We start from the raw sequence: 26,385 nt of genomic DNA on the forward strand, positions 1-26,385 counted from the left end.
TTTTATAGATTTTTTTTTTTACAAAACAAATCTCTGACAAATTTCATATAATAGGGTCCCCCTAAAATGTTCTTAAGCCCCCTAAATAATTTGATATTTTTTATTGATTTTTAAAAAAATTTTATTGATTTTTTTATACAAAAAACTCTGAAATGTGAATCATTTTCAGAAAATGCATGCTGCAAACAAGTCTTTGAAGAAAGTAAAAAATTAATCAATACTTAATCAATGTTTGTGACAAGAATTGATGTTTGTTAAGTTGCAAAACATTTTGTTGTGTAAATAAAAATTCCCTTCCCAGAAGAGACAAGTCGTCTGACTTGAATCAAGCTAGGAAGTTATCTTTATTGCTATTTCTGAGTCAAAATAATGTGTTTCAATATGTTTGTAACATACATAGTACTAGGTTTTCCATATCTCATATGACACCACCTGATAATTAAATATGATTTGCGACACAAATGGCCCAATCTAGTTGGAAATAATAGCTAAATTAAACATTAACGTGTGTTAGTTATGTAGTTTTATTTTAGTTTCACGTAAATATAATAATACAATGGAAGTAACAATATTCATTCACTCAGCTCAGCTGGTTAACAGTGACAATATCTAGTTAAAACTCTAGGGGGCGACAGAAACAGTTTTACTCTACTGCACATCAAACAACATTTCGGTTGTGTTTTGTACATTTTTGTACATACTTCCCTATCTAGATTGAGATAAGACACAAAGATTAAATTCAAGCTCGGAAATGATTCTTCTTTATCGCCGTGTGGTGGTTATTCATACAGTTGAAGCAAACAGGAAGTGCTCTCAGACAGAAACTGCAGCTGTAACTTCATATTGAGGTGTATAACTTCATATTTTCCAAAATGCACGATTATAATGACTGACTTTTTAAATAAAACACACAACAAAATAAAATAAAACTAACTTCATATATATATAACTTCATATTTTCCAAAAAGCACAATTATAAAGTAGTTTATAATGACTGACTGACTTTCATTCTCCGGTAGACTCGTCAGCGCCCCCTGCGTTAGTCCTCGGTGCGCACCGCCGGCACAGGTTGCGGGGGGCGGAGTCAAACAGCTGGACACACTGGAGTGTCTCGTGGCTGCGATCATGCAGGTCGGGCTACACGTTGAAGGAACACTAACGTACCCTTCTCTTCCACCACAGCTAACGGGATTTTAGTAGGAGCGTCGAGGAGAAACATTGAATAAATTCCACATTTATCGTCCTTCTTTGGAGCTTTCTTTTTTCATCGCTCGGTTACGCGACTGGGGGGAAGAGGAAAGGTTGCAAAAGAATCCGAAGAAAACTTGCTAGCCAACGGCGGAAGGTGAGTAAAACTGTTACTATCGCTAGCTTGATGAATAGCATTCAGCGTCATTTATTCCAATTGCTACAATTGAATAAAAAATACGGGTATGCAGACATTACCAGGACATGGGTTTCTTCTTCGCGTGTTCACCCTTCCCGTGCACGTTGCAACTAAACTAATCATACTGCCCTTTTTCTTCCATCTTTCCTGCAGTCCCACCGGTGCGTGTTCCCGGGAAAATGTCTCATTTGGCGGCGGTGCGGATGTCAGTCACACACAGTTAAATGTTAGAACTACTTGAGCACATCTTGCTCGGATGGTCGAAGAGGAAAAAGAGGAAAGAAGGTTCATCAAGGTGCCTGAAATGTCTCTGTGGATGATCCTGCCTGTTAGCCTCCCAGCACTGACCATCACTGGGATATGGGTTGTGTAAGTACTCCTTTTTTTTTTTAAACAATATACTTGATTGATTATGTGCACATTTCTTCTTATGAACATGGTTACTAGAGTGTGATAAGGTATAGTGAAATATGGGGTAATAACTATAAAAGCAATCTTCAAAATAAAAAAAGGTAAAAAACAAATAAAAACTAAATACAATTTAATAAAAATTAATAAAATAAATTAATAAATAAAATACATTTGCTAAATACAAGAATGAAGAGTCTTGAACCAGTCATGATGTGCTATATATATCACTATATTGACACTTACTATGGTACCCATTATGTCATTGTATGGTCATATCACTTCGTACTTTGGTACGTGACAAAAAATGAAAAAAAATGAAAAAATTTTAAAAAACAAAATAAAAATTTATAAAAATTAATAAAATAAATTAATAAATACAATAAATTAGCTAAATACAAGGATGAAGAGTCTTGAACCAGTCATGATGTGCTATATATATCACTATATTGACACTTACTATGGTACCCATTACGTCATTGGATGCTCATATCACCTCGTACTTCGGTACCTGACAAAAATAAAATAAAAAAAAAACTTAATTAGGAAAGCAGGAAGTGAACAAATGTAACAATTACTGATTGTAAAAGTACCAGATGAAGGTTTGAGTGGACGGTGTTGACACCCAAAACGGGCTCACAAGAGTCTGAGCAAGACAAGACGTGAATATCTTGTTGACATTGTGAATGACACACCCCATGATGACTTTGCGTGGAATTGTTATTGTGTGGAATTGTTATTGTGTGGAAATATGGGGTAATAACTATAAGGAGGAGGATAAGCGGTAGAAAATGAATGAATGAATGAATGAATAATAGGAGTCTAGGGGTGTTATTTCCTATCTACAGGGCTCTAATAATGCTAACAGTTTTCAATGCTCTAACTATGAAAACTAGTTAGTAGCATTAGTAGAATTTTTAAGGACTCCATGCTTTATTTTATGGCACTAATACGCGGCCACTTAGGCGACAAGAACATGTGAAATTCTCTTTTCGTGGTGTAATTAATCATTTTGATGGTGGTTATGAATCCGGTTTCTAAAGCCAACATGGCTCACAATGATGGGATTTTAATTTAATTAGTTTAATTTAGTTTGGGACCCGCCTCTCACCGTTAGCCGTTAGAACATACATACTGATTAAATTGATAGAGTTTTGGTGGGTATTGGCCATGAAAGATGCTTTACAGTATGTCATTGACAGCATTCTGTTGGACAAAGTGTAAACTAAGAGTCTCAAACACACGGCCCGCGGGCCAAATGTGGCCCGCAGGACACTAGTTTGAGGCCCCCGCCTTGATATGAAAGTTTAATGTTAGTGCGGCCCATCCAAGTTTGATATGGATGCTTTATGGTCTCATGTACCCAGAAAAAATGATTACGTTTGATTAATGTTCATGTTAAAGGTTAAATAACTCTTAATAGTTATCCTCCCTCTCCGTGTGGAAGTGGTAAGTTTTTGGCTATTTAAGTTTAAAGGAAATAACTTGAAGGCTACCGTTTAGGTCGCTAGCTCTGTAGTTTGCGAGTTAGCATGTGTCTCTTTTTGTAAATAAAAAGAGTATAAATGTGACTATAGTCGTGTTTTGTCATGTCTACAGGGCTCTAATAATGCTTTGTTCATTTTAATCTGAAAAAAATAATTTGTCTACCCACCAACTATACGTATGTGGTTTCTTAAGTTTTTATTATTTGCCGTTTTATTATTATTATTATTATATTTATTTATTACTGATTGATTGATTTTCTTTATTCTTGGTTTGTTTATTTATATTTCATTTTATTTTGTGTAGAAAAATAAAAAGTAAGATATTTGAGAGCAGTGGAATGTTTTATCAGAGCTTTTCTTGTAGAAAATTGGAACCAAAAACTTTTTTGTTTTTAATAAATGCGTTTTTTTTTTTTTTTTGGAAAACCTGATGCGGCCCAGTCTCACCCAGACCCTAGCTCCAGTGGCCCCCAAGTAAATTGAGTTTGAGACCCCTGGTGTAAACAGAGATGCAAGGAAGTTCAAAGAGCAATAGGTGTGATAAGTGAGTGATCAAAGAGCTGCCATGATTAGTGTAGTCTGTGTCAAGCTGTGTCAAACTGAGTCTTTTACAGATCAGTGTTGATTTTCGCGACAATGCGGGACCAAGTGCGTCTTTCATCGGCTCAGTAGGCGTGTTGGCAACCCTACGTGACACGCCACACTGGTTTGCTGCGGCTTTGGAAGGCATTCATCGGCATACGCCCATCACATGTTTTTTATGGAAATTAGCCGATATTGATCGGTGGCCAATCAATAGGCCCATCCCTTAGTGTAAACTAAGATCCAAGATGGCTGAATAAACAAGCAATGCTGTCACGAGGTACATTATTTAAAAAAAAAAAAAAAAAAAACCTTAAACTTTATTATGGAAAGCAGGAAGTGAACAAATGTAACAGTTACTGATTGTAAAAGTACCAGATGGAGGGGTAGGATTTAATAAGCTTTGCTTCTTCCTACTCCTTTTGGACATGTGGAACTGTGAACTGATTATGTGATGCATTCAATTGTCATCTGATGCATGTTCAAATGAAATAAAACCATTACCACTACATGGCTATAATTCGTCAGTGAAGGGTGCAGTAGATGTCCAATGGCTGTTTCTGTATTGTAAACGACCCCCCCTCCCCCGCCTCTGTTTCTTGAAGTAGCTGTATCACAAGCAGCTTCTGATTGAAGCAATAATTGGAGATGCTTCAGCTTTCTCTTGCTTCCAAAGAGAGCCACGCTGCATGCTTAACCTGAATTCCAGGGAGTCATGGCGATTGCACGTGGATTAGCGCTCCAGGAAGAAGTCTCCAGGATCGGAGGTCCTCTTAAAAAGTGAAATGTGCACGACATGTCCATACGTTACTTCTTTGCAGTTACTGAGAATGAGAAGGAGAGCTCTGCTATTATGCGCTCTGTTATTAGAAGAGGAATGCAAACCATGGGGGGGGGGGGGGGGGGCGGTGGTGAGACAGATGGCCCTGATCCAAATGTTCACAGTTGTGTATTCTATACAGGCTGGGTTCTGAATTTAAAGCCCATTTATTAGGTACAAGTGTCATGCAGTCCAATACAAAAGCTGCAGAAGATATTAGAGGTGAAGTTTGTAGTGGAGTAGTTTTTTATGATTGTGTTGGCATATTTAAGTCACGAGTGCTGCAAACTAAAACAAAAAAAAACAGAAACATCCCAGAGTATGATGCAATGTAATACTAAATCACCGAAAAAACAACAAGTTACAGTATTTGAATGCATCTCATTACATTTGTCCCGGTGAGCCAACGACTTTGCAGAAGTAAAACGACCCCCCCTCCCAAAAAAGGAACAATTTGGACTTTAACCAAACGATCTGGTATAATATGCTTAAAAAAAATAAGGAGTGATGATAACCATAGAACCAGAATTTAATTATTTATTCTTTAAAATATCAGCAATGCAGTTAATCTAATACACATAATGTTACCAAGCGGATGCTCATAATGACTCATGGCTAGCATGAAGGGAAGGTGTGATGATAACCATAGAACCAGAGCTTCAAATAATGGTTACACACACCAGTAATTTAAACAAACAGATGCTAATGTACGGTGAAAGGTATGTATCATAACGTCATGACATCGCAGCACAATTTGACCAAATGCTACCAAGTTCAATTCCACCCTCGGCCATCTCTGTGTGGAGTTTGCATGTTCTCCCCGTGCATGCGTGGGTTTTCTCCGGGTACTCCGGTTTCCTCCCACATTCCAAAAACATGCTAGGTTAATTGTAGGTGGCATTGTGAATTATCCTTACTGACCTTTTTTGCAGTACATTTAGTAAAATGTAATAATAAATAATAAAAAAAATAATAAAAAGAGAATAGAAAATAGTTTACCATTTGGATTTTATTTAAAAAATAGAGTTGAGATGTTTTTCATATGATTTACAGCCGAAACATGAATATTGTCTGCACTGTCATTGTTCTCCCAGCAACCAAAAAAACAACCAATCGCAAACCAATGATGTTGCGTAGCGGAAACCCAAAGGCTAGCGTTTGTGTTGAGTTGGTTCCCTCATCGTTTAGGGAACTTTAGATCGTGTTAGTTTGATATGTAACCACATTTAGACAACGTTTACTGATGCAATTGTGTGTGACTTGATGTCATGTCGTGTTATGTAGCTGCATGTTATATGCCAGGGTATGTATGATACAGTCATACAGTACATATGGACGATGGCATTTATGGTGGTACTTATAGGTTATCACATGGTTTGTCTGGTATCAGGCCAGTATCAGCCTGATACTGGCCTGATACCAGCCCTTCGGTCTCGGGCTGATACTGACACTTGGGTGCATGATACTGGGCCTGATACCAGACAAACCATGTGATGATCTTATTATCACATACTATTTAATCATGAGCTTATTATCACGTACTATTTAATGAAAAGACCATTTTGTTTCTAGAAAATGTTCAGTTTATTACATATATTATACAGTAAACCTCGGATATATCGGATTCAATTGTTCCCACTGGTTTTGTCCGATATAAGCGAAATCCGTTATATGCGTATAGCGGAAAATGTCCGTTTTACGCATATATCGGATTTATATCCGGTATATGCGTAAATCGGATTGTATCCGTTATAAAAAGGCACTTCCTTGACTATGTTTCCAATGTACCTGGACGCGCAGGCAACGCTGCAAACGCTGCAAATGACGTCGTATAGCGGCCTGTCACGATGCGGCGAATCGGAGCGCCACGATGCGGCCATCTGATATATGCGAGGGAAATTTAATGGAAATGCATTGGAACAGGACTGGAGATTTCGTCCGAAATAGGCGAAATCCGTTATAAAAAATCCGATATATGCAATGAATTTTTATTGGAAATGCATTACAGAAAAATTGGTTCTTTTTAATCTGTCCGTTGTGAGCGAATTTCCGATATATCCGAGTCTGATATATCCGAGGTTTACTGTATCTAAACAGTGTAAACACAACAATTGCAAAAATATTTCAACAATAATATTTTATCAACAATCTTATCTTATCAATGTCTGACAATTAAAGTTCCATTAATGAAGTTTGGGTTTTTTGCTGACTGGAGAAGCACTAGGCACTGAGCACTTGTGCGCTGTTCTCTGATTGGTTGTTTCACGGGCACGATACCCAGAGCAGCACGCTCTGAGTGGACAGCTACGGGGGCTGATACTGGACATGGTTAAACTCTAAGCCCTGGGCTTTGACACAGTATCATTTCGGCCTTTTCCCGTATCATTCATGGGCGGTTTCTAGGGTACAGGGCCAATTAATACTGTAGTATGTGATAATGTGTTTGTACGTACGAGTGCACACGTGTCTTACTGCGTATGATGTTTGAGTGGTAATAATAACATTGTGTTCATGAAAAAATATTTACACGTATCCTTTTTTTCTACGCTAAGCGTACATGCCTGCACGTGCTAAACTGTACACGTGTCATATTTGCACATTTCCGCCAAATAGCTGTCAGCATATCTTCGAACCAGCTTGAAGCACCTCAAAAGCAGGTTCCTTCCTGTTGCATTGACAAGGGCGCCTTGTTTGGAGAAGCAGTCAAGGGTCTCACCCCCCTTCCGCACCCCCCCTAACGGAATGTCAGAGGATGTGACCTGTTGCATAAGTTTGTCTTTGACTGCTGGTGACTGACTGGATGCGAGTAAAGTCAACACGGTCATCGGACATCATGTAAAGAAGTGTGGATAACCTTCGCACTGCGTCTGGCGGGTTACATGCGTATGAAGGGTATTTTCAGCTCTTCTTGATGTTTACATTTGATCGTTTTGATAGAACGTCATAACATTTAGTTTAAAAATAGATGTTAGAGGCCTCTCTCCAGAGAGGCTGTAGTACTTATAGTGCACGAATGAATTCATACTTCATGCATCACACCCTTTCCTGTGGTTTTCCAATGTTATTTTTGCTTCGGAAATGTTGACCCTTGCAGAATTTTCCATGAAACACAGCCTCCTGCATGTTCCAATTTGAAAAAAAAAAAAAAAAAACGAGCTACAGTATGTTGCACCCCTTGGCATGCAATTAAAGTTTACGGCCATCACCGAAGCCGCGATGGAGGCCTCGTTTTGTAAACAAACCTATTATTACTTTATGAGAAGTTCATTTTGAAATGTCCCAAAGCTCCACTGCTGTTCTTTTAGTATCACCAACTTGAGTCTCAGCCACAAACCCCTCAGAGCCCCCCCCCCGATCCCCTTAGCTTGTTCCTGTCAAGAAGCTGTCAGTGCTGCGGATTTAAAAGCGGAGGTGCCTGGTTAGCCTCCTACCTCCAGGCTATATTTCACACTCACCTGTGGGTTTCCTTCGCCGTGATCTTTAAAGACAGCATGAATTCCATCTGGATTATATGATGTTCATGTAATGATTCACGGCCGCCCAAAGGCAATCGTTCGCACTCAGAAGTGTTGTGCACGGATCCACAGCAGCCGGTCGCTATCAATCCAACGGAACACTGAGAAAAGAAAAAAAAACCAAAACTGGTTTACACGACGATGGCTACGGTTCACGTAAACATTTTAGATCAGGGGACTCAAACTCAATTTACCTGGGGGGCCACTGGAGCTAGGGTCTGGGCAAGGCTGGGCTGCATCAGTTTTAAAAAACAAAAACAAAAACCGCATTTATTAAAAACAGAAAAATATATAAACTTTTTCAGTGCTTTGGTTCCGATTTTCTACAATAAAAGCTCTGATAAAACATTCCACTGTTCTCAAATATCTTCATTTTTTTCTGCACAAAATAAGATGAAAAATAAATAAACAAATTAAGAATAAAAAAAAATCAATCAGTAATAAATAATAATAATAATAATAATAATAATAATAAAACGGCAAATAATAAAAACGTAAGAAACCACATATAGTTGGTGGGTAGACAAATTATTTTTTTCAGATTAAAATGAACAAAGCATTATTAGAGCCCTGTAGACATGACAAAACACGACTATAGTCACATTTATACTCTTTTTATTTACAACATATTGCGCAACTGCAGGGTCTTGAGACACATGCTAACTCGCAAACTAGAGAGCTAGCGACCTAAATGGTAGCCTTCAAATTATTTCCTTCAAACTTACCACTTCCACACGGTTAGGGAGGATAACTATTAACAGTTATTTAACCTTTAACATGAACATTAATCAAACGTAATCATTTTTTCTGGGTACATGATACCATACAGCATCCATATAATTATAACTATGTTTTTGCCCAAAGTTGCCAGAATCTCATAGCGGCCCATGCCAAATGTGTACCCACATTGTTTTCAGCCTGCCAAAAATAACACGTGGACAGGGTCAGAGTTTTTGAGAACCTCACGGCCAAGTACCCAAATTAGACGATGATGTCATCAAAAGTCAATTATGCTCTCCCATCCGCCCCCTAAAACAGACATGGTCTTCATGACCCTCTGGTCACTGACTTCTGATTGATGTAGCTGGTCAATGACCGGCCAAATTCAACACCGCTGTTAGACGCAAGCCGAGGTTGCCGCAAAAAAATGCTTTTATCGTTCGTTAGGCTTACTTAGTGATACCGAATGTCAGGTCGCCTGGGTTTTAAGGTTGAATCAACCGGGATTTCCCCCTTAGAAGTACGTGAGGCTACGCGATGCACAAATACAGTAGAAGCATATTTGGAAAGTACTGCGTACTCATCTGCAACATCAGGTACATGATAAAAAATGGGATATCCTAATTGAATCACATGTAGGTACGGTACTTCAGTGTGAAAGATACACATTGAAATACCCTCGTGCATCGCATAGCCTCACGTACTTCTAAGGGGGGAAGCCCGGTTGATTCAACCTTAAAATGGCGCATTATAGTAGTAGTAGTAGTAGTATAGTAGGCCGCAGTTGACCACAAAATAGCAATGATGTATGAATGAATGTATTTAAAAAAAAAAAAAACTGTGATTGAGTGAAGCTGTCATGACTATCGCATGTCTCCGGTTTTATGGACATAGGAGAACCCTTTTGGAATCGTTGTGTTTACAGATGGTCAGACCGCCTCCAGTAAGAATTCAAGCCTGAACGCAACGGTCCCTAAAATTGACCTGCTAGTTCCATTCATTCATTCATTCATTCATTCATTCATTCATTTTCTACCGCTTTTTCCTCACGAGGGTCGCGGGGGTGCTGGAGCCTATCCCAGCTGTCTTCGGGCGAGAGGCGGGGTACACCCTGGAAAACTAAAATCCCATCATTGTGAGCCATGTTGGCTTTAGAAACCGGATCCATAACCACCATCAAAATGATTAATTACGCCACGAAAAGAGAATTTCACAAGTTCTTGTCGCCTATGTGGCCGCGTATTAGTGCCATAAAATAAAGCATGGAGTCCTTAAAAATGCTACTAATGCTAACTAACTAGTTTTCATAGTTAGAGCATTGAAAACCGTTAGCATTATTAGAGCCCTGTAGATACGAAATAACACCCCTACACTCCTATTATTCATTCATTCGTTCATTTTCTACCGCTTATCCTCACGAGGGTCGCGGGGGTGCTGGAGCCTATCCCAGCTGTCTTCGGGCGAGAGGCGGGGTACACCCTGGACTGGTCGCCAGCCAATCACAGGGCACATATAAACAAACAACCATTCACACTCACATTCATACCTATGGGCAATTTTTGGAGTCGCCAAATAACCTAGCATGTTTTTTTTGGAATGTGGGAGGAAACCGGAGTACCTGGAGAAAACCCACGCATGCACGGGGAGAACATGCAAACTCCACACAGAGATGGCCGAGGGTGGAATTGAACTTGGTAGCATTTGGTCAAATTGTGCTGCGATGTCATGACGTTATGATACATGCTATTCACCGTACGTTAGCATCTGTTTGTTTAAATTACTGGTGTGTGTAACCATTATTTGAAGCTCTGGTTCTATGGTTATCATCACACCTTCCCTTCATGCTAGCCATGAGTCATTATGAGCATCCGCTTGGTAACATTATGTGTATTAGATTAACTGCATTGCTGATATTTTAAAGAGCAGCCATTTCTGTTTCTATGGTTATCATCACTCCTTATTTTTTGTTTGACTTTTTAAGCATATTATACCAGATCATTTGGTTAGACAAACAACCATTCACACTCACATTCATACCTATGGACAATTTGGAGTGGCCAATTAACCTAGCATGTTTTTGGAATGTGGGAAGAAACCGGAGTACCTGCAGAAAACCCATGCATACACGGGGAGAACATGCAAACTCCACACAGAGATGGCTGAGGGTGGAATTGAACCCTGGTCTCCCAGCTGTGAGGTCTGCGCGCTAACCACTCGACCACCGTGCTGCCCTGCTAGTTCCAAATTGCAAAAAAAAAAAAAATGACCACCTTCCCCACCCATCAAGTGCAAATTTGGTGGAAAGTCTCTTCACAGGGTGCACAAAAAGTCTCACTGATGCCCAGACCGCACAGGAAGTTGGCTATCTTGACTAAATCCACTTTAGGTTGCACATGACCCAACTCCTGCGCCCATTCCTGTTGGATCTAAGATTTCTCCTGTACTCTCTAGGTCTTGAATGTGCATTTTTTTTTGGTTAATGACATGCCTGCTCTCCCTCTGCCAGGTATGCCATGGCCCTGTACAACCAGCATGTCTGCCCCGTGGAGAACTGGTATGTTTGTTTTGCTATTTGCCATTGGTTATGTATGTTTATTCTATCATTAAAAAACATTCACGCAAAGTTCTCTTGACACCAAAACAGGTCGTACTTCTGTCATAGATGAATAAAAAATGTGGTGGTCATTTAGACATAACCCCCCACCCTTGGGGAGCTTTTGAGCATCACTTACATATATTTTAACACATGCAGCCATAAACTTCAAAAAAGTCCCACAATAATAGCATCTACTGATATTCTGTTGTCATAACTACGATATAGCACATAAAAATACCCACAAGTATGTTTTTGGTTTTAAGACGGCCATTAAGTGGCACTGACAGCTTTATGGCTACTGCAAAATAAATAAAGTGAGAAGTGAGCGCAACACTTCAAAGAAAGACGAAACTTTGGATTAATTGTTGCACGCTACAACAAATAGCACATTAACCTCTTTGCTAGTGCGTCATAGCAAGCCAGATGGGAATTAGCCCTGCATTAGCCGCCGTGAGCACCAGGCTGGCCGCTATGGAGAAGATTGACTTCCTGTCACCTTGGCACGCTTTTCCACTGTCAAACATTTGACTTTGTATCATTTTGTGTCATTAATTCATTCATTTTTTACCGCTTATCCTCACGGGGTTGCTGGAGCCTATCCCAGCTGTCTTCGGGCAGGAGGCGGGGTACACCCTGGTGTATTGGTCGCCAGCCAATCACAGGGCACATATAGACAAACAACCATTCACACTCACATTCATACCTATGGACAATTTGGAGTGGCCAATTAACCTAGCATGTTTTTGGAATGTGGGAGGAAACCGGAGTACCCGGAGAAAACCCACGCATGCACGGGGAGAACATGCAAACTCCACACAGAGATGGCCGAGGGTGGAATTGAACTTGGGTCTCCTAGCTGTGAGTCTGCGCGCTAACCACTAGTACAGCCCATTAATCAAATAATTTATAACAAAAACAGAAATTTTCTGCACGGTGAATGAGTGGTTAGCATGTAGGCCACACAGTCAGGAGATTGGAACACCTGGGTTGGATTCTCCTTTTGGGCATCTCCGTGTGGAGTTTGCATGTTCTCCCCGTGCATGCGTGGGTTTTCTCCGGATACTCCGGTTTCCTCCCACATTCCAAAAAAAAACATGCTACAGGGCTCTACATTAAAAACCAAAATGACTTGCCCATAGGGAATCCTTAAGGTGAGAACTACTTGCCCGAACTTGCCCCATGTAAAATGAAAAGACTGCCATAATGATATCATGTAATTTTTTGTGGCATCACATGAGAATCTCAAATAAATAAAATAATGAAATAAATAATACTTTACACATGGTAGTCGTAGTAAGCAGTGATATTTATAAGTTGTGCACCACAATGAAACATTATTGAATAGACACATTTGTGTACTAGTAAAGTGTTTTTAATCCAGAAAAAAAGCTCAATGGTCAAACAATAATTTGTGAAGCAAAGGTGAGAAAAATACACAGAGAAATGAAACCGCTAGGTTTTGTAGCTTGTGCAAAATCAGCACTTGGTATTGGATCTAATGGGTGGTGTTTCATTGTGACCACTTCAAATTGTCACAGCAATGTGATTCACTCACCTGTGCCATCATTTGATTTGCTGCCGCTAATAAAATACTTGTTTAGGAGGCACTGGTTCATCACTTTTTGCTGTTTCCTTCAGAATTAGACGATGTTGGCAGCGCCGCCATGACGGATGTTTTCGTAGTCAAACGATCGCTGATTGGTTGATCGCGAACAACGGGCGTGGGTAAAACGCGGACTGTGGATTACGGACCGCGGTCTAAATAAACGATTCTGATTGGTCCATTTCAAGATTTGCAAGGATTGCTTTGCAAATTACCACCGGAATTACTCAGTCCGTGTTTTACCAACACCCAACAAGAACCGCTTTAAAAAAAAACTCTTGGCAGTATGGCATTCCAAAGTGCACTTGCCCGACGGGAATATCGCTGATTGGATTTACTTGCCCGAATTTTGTTTTAACTTGCCCCGGGCCATCGGTACATCGTTATTGTCGAGCCCTGATGCTAGGTTAATTGGCGATTCCAAATTGTCCATAGGTATGAATGTGAGTGTGAATGGTTGTTTGTCTATATGTGCCCTGTGATTGGCTGGCCACCAGTCCAGTACCCCGCCTCTCGCCAGAAGACAGCTGGGATAGGCTCCAGCACCCCTGTGACCTTCATGAGGGAAAGCGGTAGAAAATGAATAAATGAAATATTAACATTTAACATTGGCTGCACGGTGGTTGCGTGATTAGGACACACAGCTACAAGACCCGCGTTTGATTTCTCCGGGTACTCCGGTTTCCTCCCACATTCCAAAAACTTGCTAGGTTAATTAGCGACTCCAAATTGTCCATAGGTATGAATGTGAGTGTGAATGGTTGTTTGTCTATATGTGCCCTGTGATTGGCTGGCCACCAGTCCAGGGTGTACCACTCTTCTGGGATAGGCTCCAGCATACCCCACCTAATGGAGGGATGGATGGATGGATAAGAGAAATGTACCGAGATGTGTGTTGTGGTGGAGCAGACGTTGCAGGCGGGACTGTCTGGATCTGACGTCACTTGCTCCGCCTCCTCTAAACACAGCAAAGCATTATATATTATTATATATATATATATACATAATGTGTTTTGGTGTCAAGAGCACAAAAATAGCATATAGAGGCCAATATTTGCCAATATGAGATCCTAATGTTGATCCTAATTAGAGAATGAATAAAGTGTGTGTGCTGTTCCAGGTTGTACAACCAGTCGTGTGAAGAGGAGCTGCATTTGCAGAGTGGGCCAACGTTGTGCTGCACGCTCGATAACGTCCCTCTCATCAGGTTAGTGAGACGTCCAGCCTCTCCTCCAGCCCGCCGTCCGTCCGTCCGCCCTGCCCTGAAGTCTCCTCCCCCGTCGCTTGCGTCTGTCTGCTGATTGAAAACAGGAAGAGTCAGCCATTGTTTTTAATGACCCCTGTCGCTACATTGCGGATAAAAGGCGGGCGGGTTTGAAGGAGACACTTCTCCTCAAAGTATGTGTGTGTGAGTGTGTGTGTGTGCGTGCACTGGGAAAATGACTTGGGGGGGGGGGGGGGGGGGTATCGGTATCCTGCCTGCCGCCATGGCAGTCCAGACGTTGCACATAAGCATGTAAACACAGAGCGAGACGAGTCGGCCAAGACGCTGCGCTGTTTTGGTTAACATTTGGGACCGCTTTTGAGCTCAGAACATGAAAGGCGGGTGAAATCGTAAACAGTTGTCTGGCTTATGTAACATTTCTGGAAGAAATCTTTTCAAGAAAAGCCAATAAATCACAGCTTGAAAAAAAAACTCATACAATAACAGACACAATAGAGCAAAAAAAAAATCAAAAGAGTTATGAAGATAAAACCAGAGGGGGGGGGGGGGGGTCTTAAATGGAATAATGTTATTGTTGGTCAGCGCTGCAGCCCTCCAACAGGTGTGCTAGTTCTTGCATAATCCCGCTGACAGGAACCCACCAGGAGGGTTCTGACATCTGAAAAGCACAAACTCAACAAAGCCTGCAATACATTTGGATGCGGCCAAATTCCTTTGGGGGGACAACGACATCCAAATCCTGGATCGAGAGGACCGCTGGTTTTGAAAGAGGTGTGAAGGAAGCCATCTACATCAAACCTGAAAGGCCCTCTCTCTGAACTGTTGGAGGTTTACGCCTCCTTACAATCACATCCGGACATTTTCTCCCCCAAAGATTGTCACCTGCTAGGGGAACAATGGCCACCAAGGAGTTTTGCCACCAGCCAGGTGAACGACCCATCGTTACGCAACCCTAAAATTGAGAACTGAAGAAGCCTTTGGATTAAAGGTGAAACAAGAAGAGTCCAGATTCAACCTTCTGTGGATTATCGTGACTTGGATGACTGAGAATCCACACAGTCTTTGTTTGTTTATGTTTGCAGTCAAGCTAGTTTTTGGCAAATGCTTGAAAATCCAATGCAACACCATGACTTCTGCCATCTACTGGCCCAAATGTAAATAAACATATATTCATTCATTCATTCATTCATTTTCTGCCGCTTTTTCCTCACGAGGGTCGCGGGGGTGCTAGAGCCTATCCCAGCTGTCTTCAGGCGAGAGGCGGGGTACACCCTGGACTGGTCGCCAGCCAATCACAGGGCACATATAGACAAACAACCATTCACACTCACATTCATACCTATGGACAATTTGGAGTGGGCAATTAACCTAGCATGTTTTTGGAATGTGGGAGGAAACCAGAGAAAACCCACGCATGCACGGGGAGAACATGCAAACTCCACACAGAGATGGCCGAGCGTTTGGAAAGACAAAATAAGAAGCCAAAAAGTTACCACTTCCACACAAAACAGGAGGAGAACTCATTCATTTTCTACCGCTTATCCTCACGAGGGTCGCAGGGGTTGCTGGAGCCTATCCCAGCTGTCTTCAGGCGAGAGGCGGGGTACACCCTGGACTGGTCGCCAGCCAATCACAGGGCACATATAGACAAACAACCATTCACACTCACATTCATACCTATGGACAATTTGGAGTCGCCAATTAACCTAGCATGTTTTTGGAATGTGGGAAGAAACCGGAGTAGTCGGAGAAAACCCACGCATGCACGGGGAGAACATGCAAACTCCACACAGAGATGGCCGAGCGTTTGGAAAGACAAAATAAGAAGCCAAAAAGTTACCACTTCCACACAAAACAGGAGGAGAACTCATTCATTTTCTACCGCTTATCCTCACGAGGGTCGCAGGGGTTGCTGGAGCCTATCCCAGCTGTCTTCAGGCGAGAGGCGGGGTACACCCTGGACTGGTCGCCAGCCAATCACAGGGCACATATAGACAAACAACCATTCACACTCACATTCATACCTATGGACAATTTGGAGTCGCCAATTAACCTAGCATGTTTTTGGAATGTGGGAAGAAACCGGAGTAGTCCGAGAAAACCCATGCATGCACGCGAAGAACATGCAAACTCCACACAAGAGATGGCCGAGGGTGGAATTGAACCCTGGTCTCCTTGCTGTGAGGTCTGCGCGCTAACCACTCAACCGCCGTGCCGCCCAAATAAACATATATGCAAAATAAATATAAATATATAGTGCTAACTTTTTCTGTGGCGGTCCAAATGTAGTTGTGGCGGGTCGGCCCAAATGTGTGGGAAAGATTCCTCATATTAAAATGATCAAGAATGTCTACCGTATTTGACGGTGCTGTCCGTGCTCTGCATGTGACTGCGGTCAGCTGAGTTGGCTTTGGCTTTGGCTTTGGCTTTGGCGGGCAGCAGCTCCGGGCACAGACAGCCTTTATTAGCCGACTGTCTCCTGCAAAGTCTTCACAGGAAAGTGTGTGCAAAAAGTTATGTTTTGACAGTATTACAGTATGCCACTGATATCCGCACTCTCTGTCTTTGCAGTAAATGTGGGACCCTTCCGCCCGAGAGCTGCTTCTTCAGCCTTATCTGCAGCACAGGCTCATTCATGGGTAAGGCGTCCCGTACACACACACACACACACACACAATCCCAATCACACCAGTTATTCCTACGACTGGCAAACCAATGAAGAATATAATCGTCCATAAAAACTTTGCATCACATACAATTGCACAACATACCTGCAAGCAAATTACTGAGAAAAAGTAGTAGAGTTCTTAAAAACCAAATGTACCCGAGAACACGCACGTGGGGTAAAAGTGTGCACTCTAGTAGAGAGCCAAGGAAAACACGCATACTACGATACGAAACCATGTGCGGCTGCAAACCTTTTTTTCTGCCAGTCGACACGTGCTGTTCCCTGCACTAAGTGCTGGTTCTGACTGCCCTGATGGAGTTAATGGTTCCCAGCTGTGTTCCAGGCATGCTGTGTGTACATATACGTGGGCGGAGGGGTGTTCTTCGCCATGTTTATTAACGAGGAGTCTGGCGTCCACAGACAATGTGATTGGATGTCGCCGGGCTAGTAGCAGACATATGTTCAATGCTGAGTAGCGTTCACACGTATAAAATTGTACATTTTCAATCCATTTATTCCTCTACTTCTTAGTCCCACTCATTTTTGGACCATTGGATTGACAAGCTCCTTGAGCTGCTGACCGTGGCTAATGCATTGTGGGTAAAGGTTAAAATATCAGTTGTTTATTATTGTAAAGTCATACTGTATTTGATACTTGTCTTGTCGCCTATATTATTTAATTATTTATTATAATGAAAGTGTTAATTTGCAGTGTGATGATTTTAGCCTTCTGTAGAAGACACGTAAGTCAAACTGTTATATTGACCAATGACCTGTGATTTTTGATGGTTTGACAAGCTCCTTGAGCTGCTGACAGTGGCTAATGCATTGTGGGTAAAGGTTAAAATATCTGTTGTTTATTATTGTAAAGTCATATTTGATACTTGTCTTGTCGCCTATAGTATTTAATTATTTATTATAATGAAAGTGTTAATTTGCAGTGTGATGATTTTAGCCTTCTCCGTGAGAAGACACATAAGTCAGACTATTATATTGACCAATGACCTGTGATTTTTGATGGTTTGACAAGCTCATTGACCTGCTGACATTGGCTAATGCATTGTGGGTAAAGGTTAAAATATCTGTTGTTTATTATTGTAAAGTCATATTTGATACTTCTCTTGTCGCCTATATTATTTATTTATTTATTATAATGAAAGTGTTAATTTGCAGTGTGATGATTTTAGCCTTCTCTGTGAGAAGACACGTAAGTCAAACTGTTATATTGACCAATGACCTGTGATTTTTGATGGTTTGACAAGCTTGAGCTGCTGACCGTGGCTAATGCATTGTGGGTAAAGGTTAAAATATCTGTTGTTTATTATTGTAAAGTCATATTTGATACTTCTCTTGTCGCCTATATTATTTATTTATTTATTATAATGAAAGTGTTAATTTGCAGTGTGATGATTTTAGCCTTCTCCGTGAGAAGACACGTAAGTCAAACTGTTATATTGACCAATGACCTGTGATTTTTGATGGTTTGACAAGCTCCTTGAGCTGCTGACAGTGGCTAATGCATTGTGGGTAAAGGTTAAAATATCTGTTGTTTATTATTGTAAAGTCATATTTGATACTTGTCTTGTCGCCTATAGTATTTAATTATTTATTATAATGAAAGTGTTAATTTGCAGTGTGATGATTTTAGCCTTCTCCGTGAGAAGACACATAAGTCAGACTATTATATTGACCAATGACCTGTGATTTTTGATGGTTTGACAAGCTCATTGACCTGCTGACATTGGCTAATGCATTGTGGGTAAAGGTTAAAATATCTGTTGTTTATTATTGTAAAGTCATATTTGATACTTCTCTTGTCGCCTATATTATTTATTTATTTATTATAATGAAAGTGTTAATTTGCAGTGTGATGATTTTAGCCTTCTCTGTGAGAAGACACGTAAGTCAAACTGTTATATTGACCAATGACCTGTGATTTTTGATGGTTTGACAAGCTTGAGCTGCTGACCGTGGCTAATGCATTGTGGGTAAAGGTTAAAATATCTGTTGTTTATTATTGTAAAGTCATATTTGATACTTCTCTTGTCGCCTATATTATTTATTTATTTATTATAATGAAAGTGTTAATTTGCAGTGTGATGATTTTAGCCTTCTCCGTGAGAAGACACGTAAGTCAAACTGTTATATTGACCAATGACCTGTGATTTTTGATGGTTTGACAAGCTCCTTGAGCTGCTGACAGTGGCTAATGCATTGTGGGTAAAGGTTAAAATATCTGTTGTTTATTATTGTAAAGTCATATTTGATACTTGTCTTGTCGCCTATAGTATTTAATTATTTATTATAATGAAAGTGTTAATTTGCAGTGTGATGATTTTAGCCTTCTCCGTGAGAAGACACATAAGTCAGACTATTATATTGACCAATGACCTGTGATTTTTGATGGTTTGACAAGCTCATTGACCTGCTGACATTGGCTAATGCATTGTGGGTAAAGGTTAAAATATCTGTTGTTTATTATTGTAAAGTCATATTTGATACTTCTCTTGTCGCCTATATTATTTATTTATTTATTATAATGAAAGTGTTAATTTGCAGTGTGATGATTTTAGCCTTCTCTGTGAGAAGACACGTAAGTCAAACTGTTATATTGACCAATGACCTGTGATTTTTGATGGTTTGACAAGCTTGAGCTGCTGACCGTGGCTAATGCATTGTGGGTAAAGGTTAAAATATCTGTTGTTTATTATTGTAAAGTCATATTTGATACTTCTCTTGTCGCCTATATTATTTATTTATTTATTTATTATAATGAAAGTGTTAATTTGCAGTGTGATGATTTTAGCCTTCTCCGTGAGAAGACACGTAAGTCAAACTGTTATATTGACCAATGACCTGTGATTTTTGATGGTTTGACAAGCTCCTTGAGCTGCTGACAGTGGCTAATGCATTGTGGGTAAAGGTTAAAATATCTGTTGTTTATTATTGTAAAGTCATATTTGATACTTGTCTTGCCACCTGCCCGCTCATTGGTCGGTCAATAAAACTCTGTCTGGGCAACAGCCATGAAACCGCTCGCGAGATTGAGCCCCCCTGAACTCGCTGTTGAGTATTTTCAGTTTCCGGCTCACGGCTCCATGAATGTGGGTCAAGTTGGCACGGTGCGTTGCGGTCCAAGCCTATTGCAAATAATCGGCACATAGCTTCTTAGCCTATTGATTTATGAGCTCAAGGGGTTAACGTGGACTTGATGAACCGATTGCTCCAGTGGGGGGGAGGAAAAAGTGGGGAGTACCCGGAAAAAACCCACACACCCATGTGTATATATATATATATATATACATACACACAAATATTGGAATGCTGTTAAATCTCTTGAGGGGATGTCCATTTATATGGTATTGCGCCCAATTATAGTGATTTATAGCATATGCATACTATATGTACATATTATACTACACATGAGGTCTAAAAAACTTTTGTTATCTAGCCCTACTGTTTTTGTTTTTCAAGTTTTGCTTGTCTTCAGTACCAAGCGGCCATGGCCTTTGCTCTAATATGATAAATAAAATGAAAACTACGAGAGAGGAGCTTGTCCAGACCATTTATGCCGCTTCCGATTTGCACGCATGCAGAATCTGTAACTTGTCCGCATGACACGCGCCGCAGTAAAATAGTCCGGAGGAATACGAACGTAAACACGAATGCACCAATGGAACGTCACGGGTAAAACGTTGCTCATCTGGCCCGAGCGTTAAACATTTGACATGACGTTGCCTAATGCCAGCAAGTTCACGTGTCCTCATCTGTAATGATTAAAAAGTCATTTTCTCGAAAATGGAAAAGGTCCGCAGCTCGCCAGCCAGCCAGCCAGTCTGCAGCAGAGCCTGAAACGTCCTCATCTAATGCAATAAACCGCTGTTGACTTACTTATCCATTCAGCATGTTCCACATTTTATGCAGGAGGAGAGAAAATAAGACAAGATTGTTTACCAGCAAGTAGGCACGTAAATGTCTTTGTGATACACGATTCTATACGCATCGCGATGGACAGGATATCATACGACTCGAAAAGAATATATTTTAAAAACACAACCATTTGATCTACAGTACAAACGATTCCATTCAATGCAATTAAAGGAGACAATTGGATAAAAGAGGCATTCTTACAGTGTTTTCAAATGCGTACATACTGTAGGTGATGTAACCATCTAGTGACATAATGGTAACCCTAATAATCATCCAAATAATTATATATAATAACAATAAACACAACATGACTGGTTCAAGACTCTTCATCCTTGTATTTAGCAAACATCAACTGCTTGTATTGTTTCTTGAATTGGCTCATCGTTGTGCATTGTTTGAGGTCCTTACTCAATCCATTCCATAGTTTGATTCCACATACTGAAATGCTATGGCTTTTTAACCTTGTCCTCATATTTCAAGTTTACTTCTTCCCTGAGATCATATTTCTTGTCTCTTGTAGAGAAGTAGTGGATGACATGTTTAACTAATAGGTTATTGTTAGCTATATGTATTATTTTAGCTGTTTGAAAATGAACTATATTAGCAAGTTCTCTACCGACATGATCATTGATTATATTTGCTGATCTTTTTTGGTACATTTTTTATTTTTATGTATTTTATGTACCTTTACCTTTATTTACCCAGGCAAGCAATTTAAGAACAAATTCTTATTTAAAAATGCAGCCTGAATATTTTAGCCATTTGTTACAAAAGGGCTTCACATAAACCTTGCAATCCAACCTACCTCGGTGTTCTTTGCTTTGTTTTTTTTTTGTTGTTGTTTTTTTTCTTCAAGCTTGCTTCTTGTTGATATTCTGACGGTATTCTGTCGGACAAACTAAATGTCCTTTCGCACTTCTTACATGAAGCATCCTGCGGATGATGTACAATCTTTAAACAAGATTACATTTTTGGGGGGAAACTAATATAAGTTAGACCTCATAGCAAGGAGACCAGGGTTCAATTCCACCCTCGGCCATCTCTGTGTGGAGTTTGCATGTTCTCCCCGTGCAAGTGTGGGTGCTAGGTTAATTGGCCACTCCAAATTGTCCATAGGTATGAATGTGAGTGTGAATGGTTGTTTGTCTATATGTGCCCTGTGATTGGCTGGCCACCAGTCCAGGGTGTACCCCGCCTCTCGCCCAAAGACAGCTGGGATAGGCTCCAGCACCCCCGCGACCCTCGTGAGGAAAAGCGGTAGAAAATGAATGAATGAATGAATGAATAATATAAGTTATTTTAAGAGTTATTTAAGAGCTCCATTTGAACTTGAAGTAAACTAGTCAAAAAGTCATCCCTCATTCTAAAACAAAGGCTATACTGTAAAGTCAATAAGTAAATAAGCCTTAAAACCAGGTAAATGATCCAACATGTCTAGGAATTGGATTTTAAATCTTGGCAAGTTGTGCAAATGGCAACACTCGGGTTGCAGAAGTATTGGTAAGGATTGTTCCAAGGAGCCTTCTAAGCCGTTATTGCGGTGGTGGTTTATTTAAGGTTTATGTAACGTGCCCCCATATTGGAGTTGTCTTCCTGTGACATTTCCAAATCCCCGCCAAGTGGAGACGAGCACGGTCAACAGTGTTTCCTCAGCGCCGCCACGCTTGCCCACGACTATGCCTGTTTGGCACTCAAGCACCTCCCAATTCTGAACTCCAACAAAGGGACGCTGACAAGAGTGTAGTCTGCAAGGACAATATATGGGCTGCGCCCCCGCCATTTTTTTTTTGTTCCTCCTCCTCTCCTTGCCAACGTGCCCCACTTTTACCAAGGGCAAGTCGACTCCCATTGATGGTGGAGGAGCAGCAAAGGTTTCAAAGAAAGAAAAGAAAATATTTTTTTTTGGGGGGGGGCGTCCTGGTGCAGCGACAATACTGCCAGTCACCATTTCCATTTCCCTTCACCTTTTATCTTATGGAAGTTTGCCACCACACTCCGGTTTCCTCCCACATTCCAAAAACATGCTAGGTTAATTGGCCACTCCAAATTGTCCATAGGTATGAATGTGAGTGTGAATGGTTGTTTGTCTATATGTGCCCTGTGATTGGCTGGCCACCAGTCCAGGGTGTATCCCGCCTCTCGCCCGAAGACAGCTGGGATAGGCTCCAGCACCCTCCGTGACCCTCGTGAGGAAAAAGCGGTAGAAAATGAATGAATGAAGTTTGCCACCGCACACACACACACACACATGCAGCATTCCCACTTTCCCGCCTTGCAAGAGTAATTCCACTTCCTGTAATTTCCAAACAGCTTCCAAGACAGTTTTGTGTTTTTTGGCTTTAATGACTTGCACTTGAGTCAACATGAATTGGAAGCCAGGATCTCTGACATGTTGTTCTTGTCTTTCTACTAATCCTCTGCCAGTGCACCATTGCGTACCTGCTAACATATTTGAGAACCCTTGAATAGGTTTGTATGCTTTGCTGAGTTAACTATGGACAAATGTCCGGTAAATTTCTCTTATCCATTCATCCATCCCTCCATTGGCTGGGGTATGCTGGAGCCTATCCCAGAAGCGTGGTACACCCTGGACTGGTGGCCAGCCAATCACAGGGCACATATAGACAAACAACCATTCACACTCACATTCATACCTATGGACAATTTGGAGTGGCTAATTAACCTAGCATGTTTTTGGAATGTGGGAGGAAACTGGAGTACCTGGAGAAATCAAACACGGGTCTTGTAGCTGTGTGTCCTGTGTGCTAATCACGTGTCCACCGTGCAGCCAATGTTAAATGTTAATTTTCAATCAATATAATTCATTCATTCATTCATTTTCTACCGCTTTTTCCTCACGGTTGCGGGGGGTGCTGGAGCCTATCCCAGCTTTCTTTGGGCGAGAGGCGGGGTACACCCTGGACTGGTGGCCAGCCAATCACAGGGCACATACAAACAACAGACAAACAACCATTCACACTCACATTCATACCCATTGACAATTTGGAGTGGCTAATTAACCTAGCATGTTTTTGGAATGTGGGAGGAAACCGGAGTACCCGGAGAAAACCCAGGCATGCACAGGGAGAACATGCAAAGAGATGGCCGAGGGTGGAATTGAACCCTGGTCTCCTAGCTGTGAGGTCTGCGCGCTAACCACTCGATTGCCGTGCCGCCCAAATGTGATTAATCGTGATCAAATATTTTAATAGATTGACAGTCCTAATTAAAATACTTGTTACCATTAATGTACCTTCTGGTGCTGCATGGTTTTGCTGGTGGCTTTGTGGTCTGGTTGACACGTGGAGAGGCTAACCTTCATGCAGGCTTCCCGATCTTTACGACCGTAAACGCCGGTGTGTCTTTTATTCCTTTGATTGTCTTGTTTTTTTATCCCAAATGTCGTCAAAAGGTTCATTCGTCACATCAAGCATGAACGTTTCATCAAATTCGCCCCCTGTGAATATCTTTCCGTTCCTCACAAGATCATTATTTAGTGAAATGCTTTATTTTCTCTTGTGTGTTTATAATTGCAATTTATCCAAGCAGAAATATATATTTTTTGATGACTCAATCAGAAAAAAATTTTGTAGAATATGTGAATTATTGGATAGCCGGCTGATAGCCGATGTGTGCTCTCGCTTGACCGTGTGTCCTTACGTCTTCTTCCCCAGTCATGGTGATCGTGCTGCTCCGCTATGCCCACGTCATCGAGAAACACCACAACTGCGTCCTCAACACGGCCAGTCTCTCCACAGGCTGGATCTGTGCCGCTGGGCTCATCATGGTGGGCAACTTCCAGGTACGTTGCCTAGAATCACCAGCTAATCCAACAGCAAACCAGAGGCAAAACAGAGTGTGACAGAAGGGTGCTAATGATGCACACAGGAAAAGTGTGATGATGGCCATAGAAACATTGACCACTTACCAACACCATGGCGGTGTTTTGACCACCGTATTGTACGTTGTTTTTTTAGGGGAAACACATGGATCCTCTAGGAAGTCCCCTCCACAACACGGTGACGCTCCAATAGCTAACAGCCGCTAAAAGTCGCCACTAATAGTCACATTTGTATCCTGAAGCGTTACGAAGGGAGTGATCAGAACATCCAATTCCTGTTTTTATTTATCTTCCTGTTTATTTATACACACACTAATATTTTTTTATTATTATAAAGAATTACACCACCCTCGGCCATCTCTGTGTGGAGTTTGCATGTTCTCCCTGTGCATGCGTGGGTTTTCTCCGGGTACTCCGGTTTCCTCCCACATTCCAAAAAAACATGCTAGGTTAATTGGCCACTCCAAATTGTCCATAGGTATGAATGTGAGTGTGAATGGTTGTTTGTCTATATGTGCCCTGTGGTTGGCTGGCGACCAGTCCAGGGTGTACCCCGCCTCTCGCCCAAAGACAGCTGGGATAGGCTCCAGCAACCCCGCGACCCTCGTAGAAAATGAATGAGCTCTCCTCCTATTTTGTGTGGAAGTGGTAACTTTTTGGCTTCTTATTTTGTCTTTCCCAACCCTCGGCCATCTCTGTGTGGAGTTTGCATGTTCTCCCCATGCATGTGTGGGTTTTCTCCGGGTACTCCGGTTTCCTCCCACATTCCAAAAACATGCTAGGTTAATTGGCGACTCCAAATTGTCCATAGGTATGAATGTGAGTGTGAATGGTTGTTTGTCTATATGTGCCCTGTGATTGGCTGGCGACCAGTCCAGGGTGTACGCCTCTCGCCCGAAGACAGCTGGAATAGGCTCCAGCACCGTCCGCGACCTTCGTGAGGAGAAGCGGTAGAAAATGAATGAGCTCTCCTCCTATTTTGTGTGGAAGTGGTAACTTTTTGGCTTCTTATTTTGTCTTTCCCAACCCTCGGCCATCTCTGTGTGGAGTTTAAATGTTCTCCCCGTGCATGCGTGGGTTTTCTCCGGGTACTCCGGTTTCCTCCCACATTCCAAAAACATGCTAGGTTAATTGGCCACTCCAAATTGTCCATAGGTATGAATGTGAGTGTGAATGGTTGTTTGTCTATATGTGCCCTGTGGTTGGCTGGCGACCAGTCCAGGGTGTACCCCGCCTCTCGCCCAAAGACAGCTGGGATAGGCTCCAGCAACTCCGCGACCCTCGTGAGGAAAAAGCGGTATAAAATGAATGAATGAATAAAGAATTACAGAATGAGAGGACGCTCCACTGCACTTCATACTACGTGCTCCACTGTGTGTATGACCTCTGACCCCGGGCGAGCTTGCTCAAATGTGCATGCCTTAATTACACAAAAAAATGTAAGGTGATTAATGAAATAAATGAACGTGTTGAGCCCGGGAACCAAGACACTGCCTTGTGTGTATGTATGGCTCCATTATTCCTTCATCTCCTTTGTTTATGACTCGGCCATCTTTGATCAATTTCAGGACACAAGTGTCTTGTATTCACGAGGAAGAGTCCA

At 41.4% G+C, this 26,385-nt stretch overlaps 1 protein-coding gene across 2 annotated transcripts in view; it reads left to right on the forward strand.

Annotated features, from left to right (window-relative positions):
• The first annotated feature begins 1,083 nt into the window (after positions 1–1,083).
• Positions 1,084–26,385, forward strand: part of zgc:154058 (Transmembrane protein 150A-like) — a 37,241-nt gene continuing 11,939 nt past the window's right edge. Inside the window, exons 1-7 of one of the 2 annotated variants that reach the window (XM_058061345.1) lie at positions 1,085–1,345; positions 1,541–1,756; positions 11,426–11,473; positions 14,239–14,325; positions 16,915–16,982; positions 24,616–24,743; positions 24,919–26,385. The exon at positions 24,919–26,385 is cut by the window's right edge and continues 1,193 nt beyond it. In XM_058061345.1, coding sequence (XP_057917328.1) covers positions 1,644–1,756; positions 11,426–11,473; positions 14,239–14,325; positions 16,915–16,982; positions 24,616–24,743; positions 24,919–24,975 — 501 coding nt within the window. In that variant the 5' untranslated portion in view covers positions 1,085–1,345; positions 1,541–1,643 and the 3' untranslated portion in view covers positions 24,976–26,385. Of the gene's footprint in view, positions 1,346–1,540; positions 1,757–11,425; positions 11,474–14,238; positions 14,326–16,914; positions 16,983–24,615; positions 24,744–24,918 lie in introns of both variants that reach the window. The other variant, XM_058061335.1, reaches the window with a different exon arrangement.

Source organism: Doryrhamphus excisus, chromosome 2 (genome assembly GCF_030265055.1).
Source record: "Doryrhamphus excisus isolate RoL2022-K1 chromosome 2, RoL_Dexc_1.0, whole genome shotgun sequence".
In the NCBI taxonomy this organism is placed as follows: Eukaryota; Metazoa; Chordata; class Actinopteri; order Syngnathiformes; family Syngnathidae; genus Doryrhamphus; species Doryrhamphus excisus.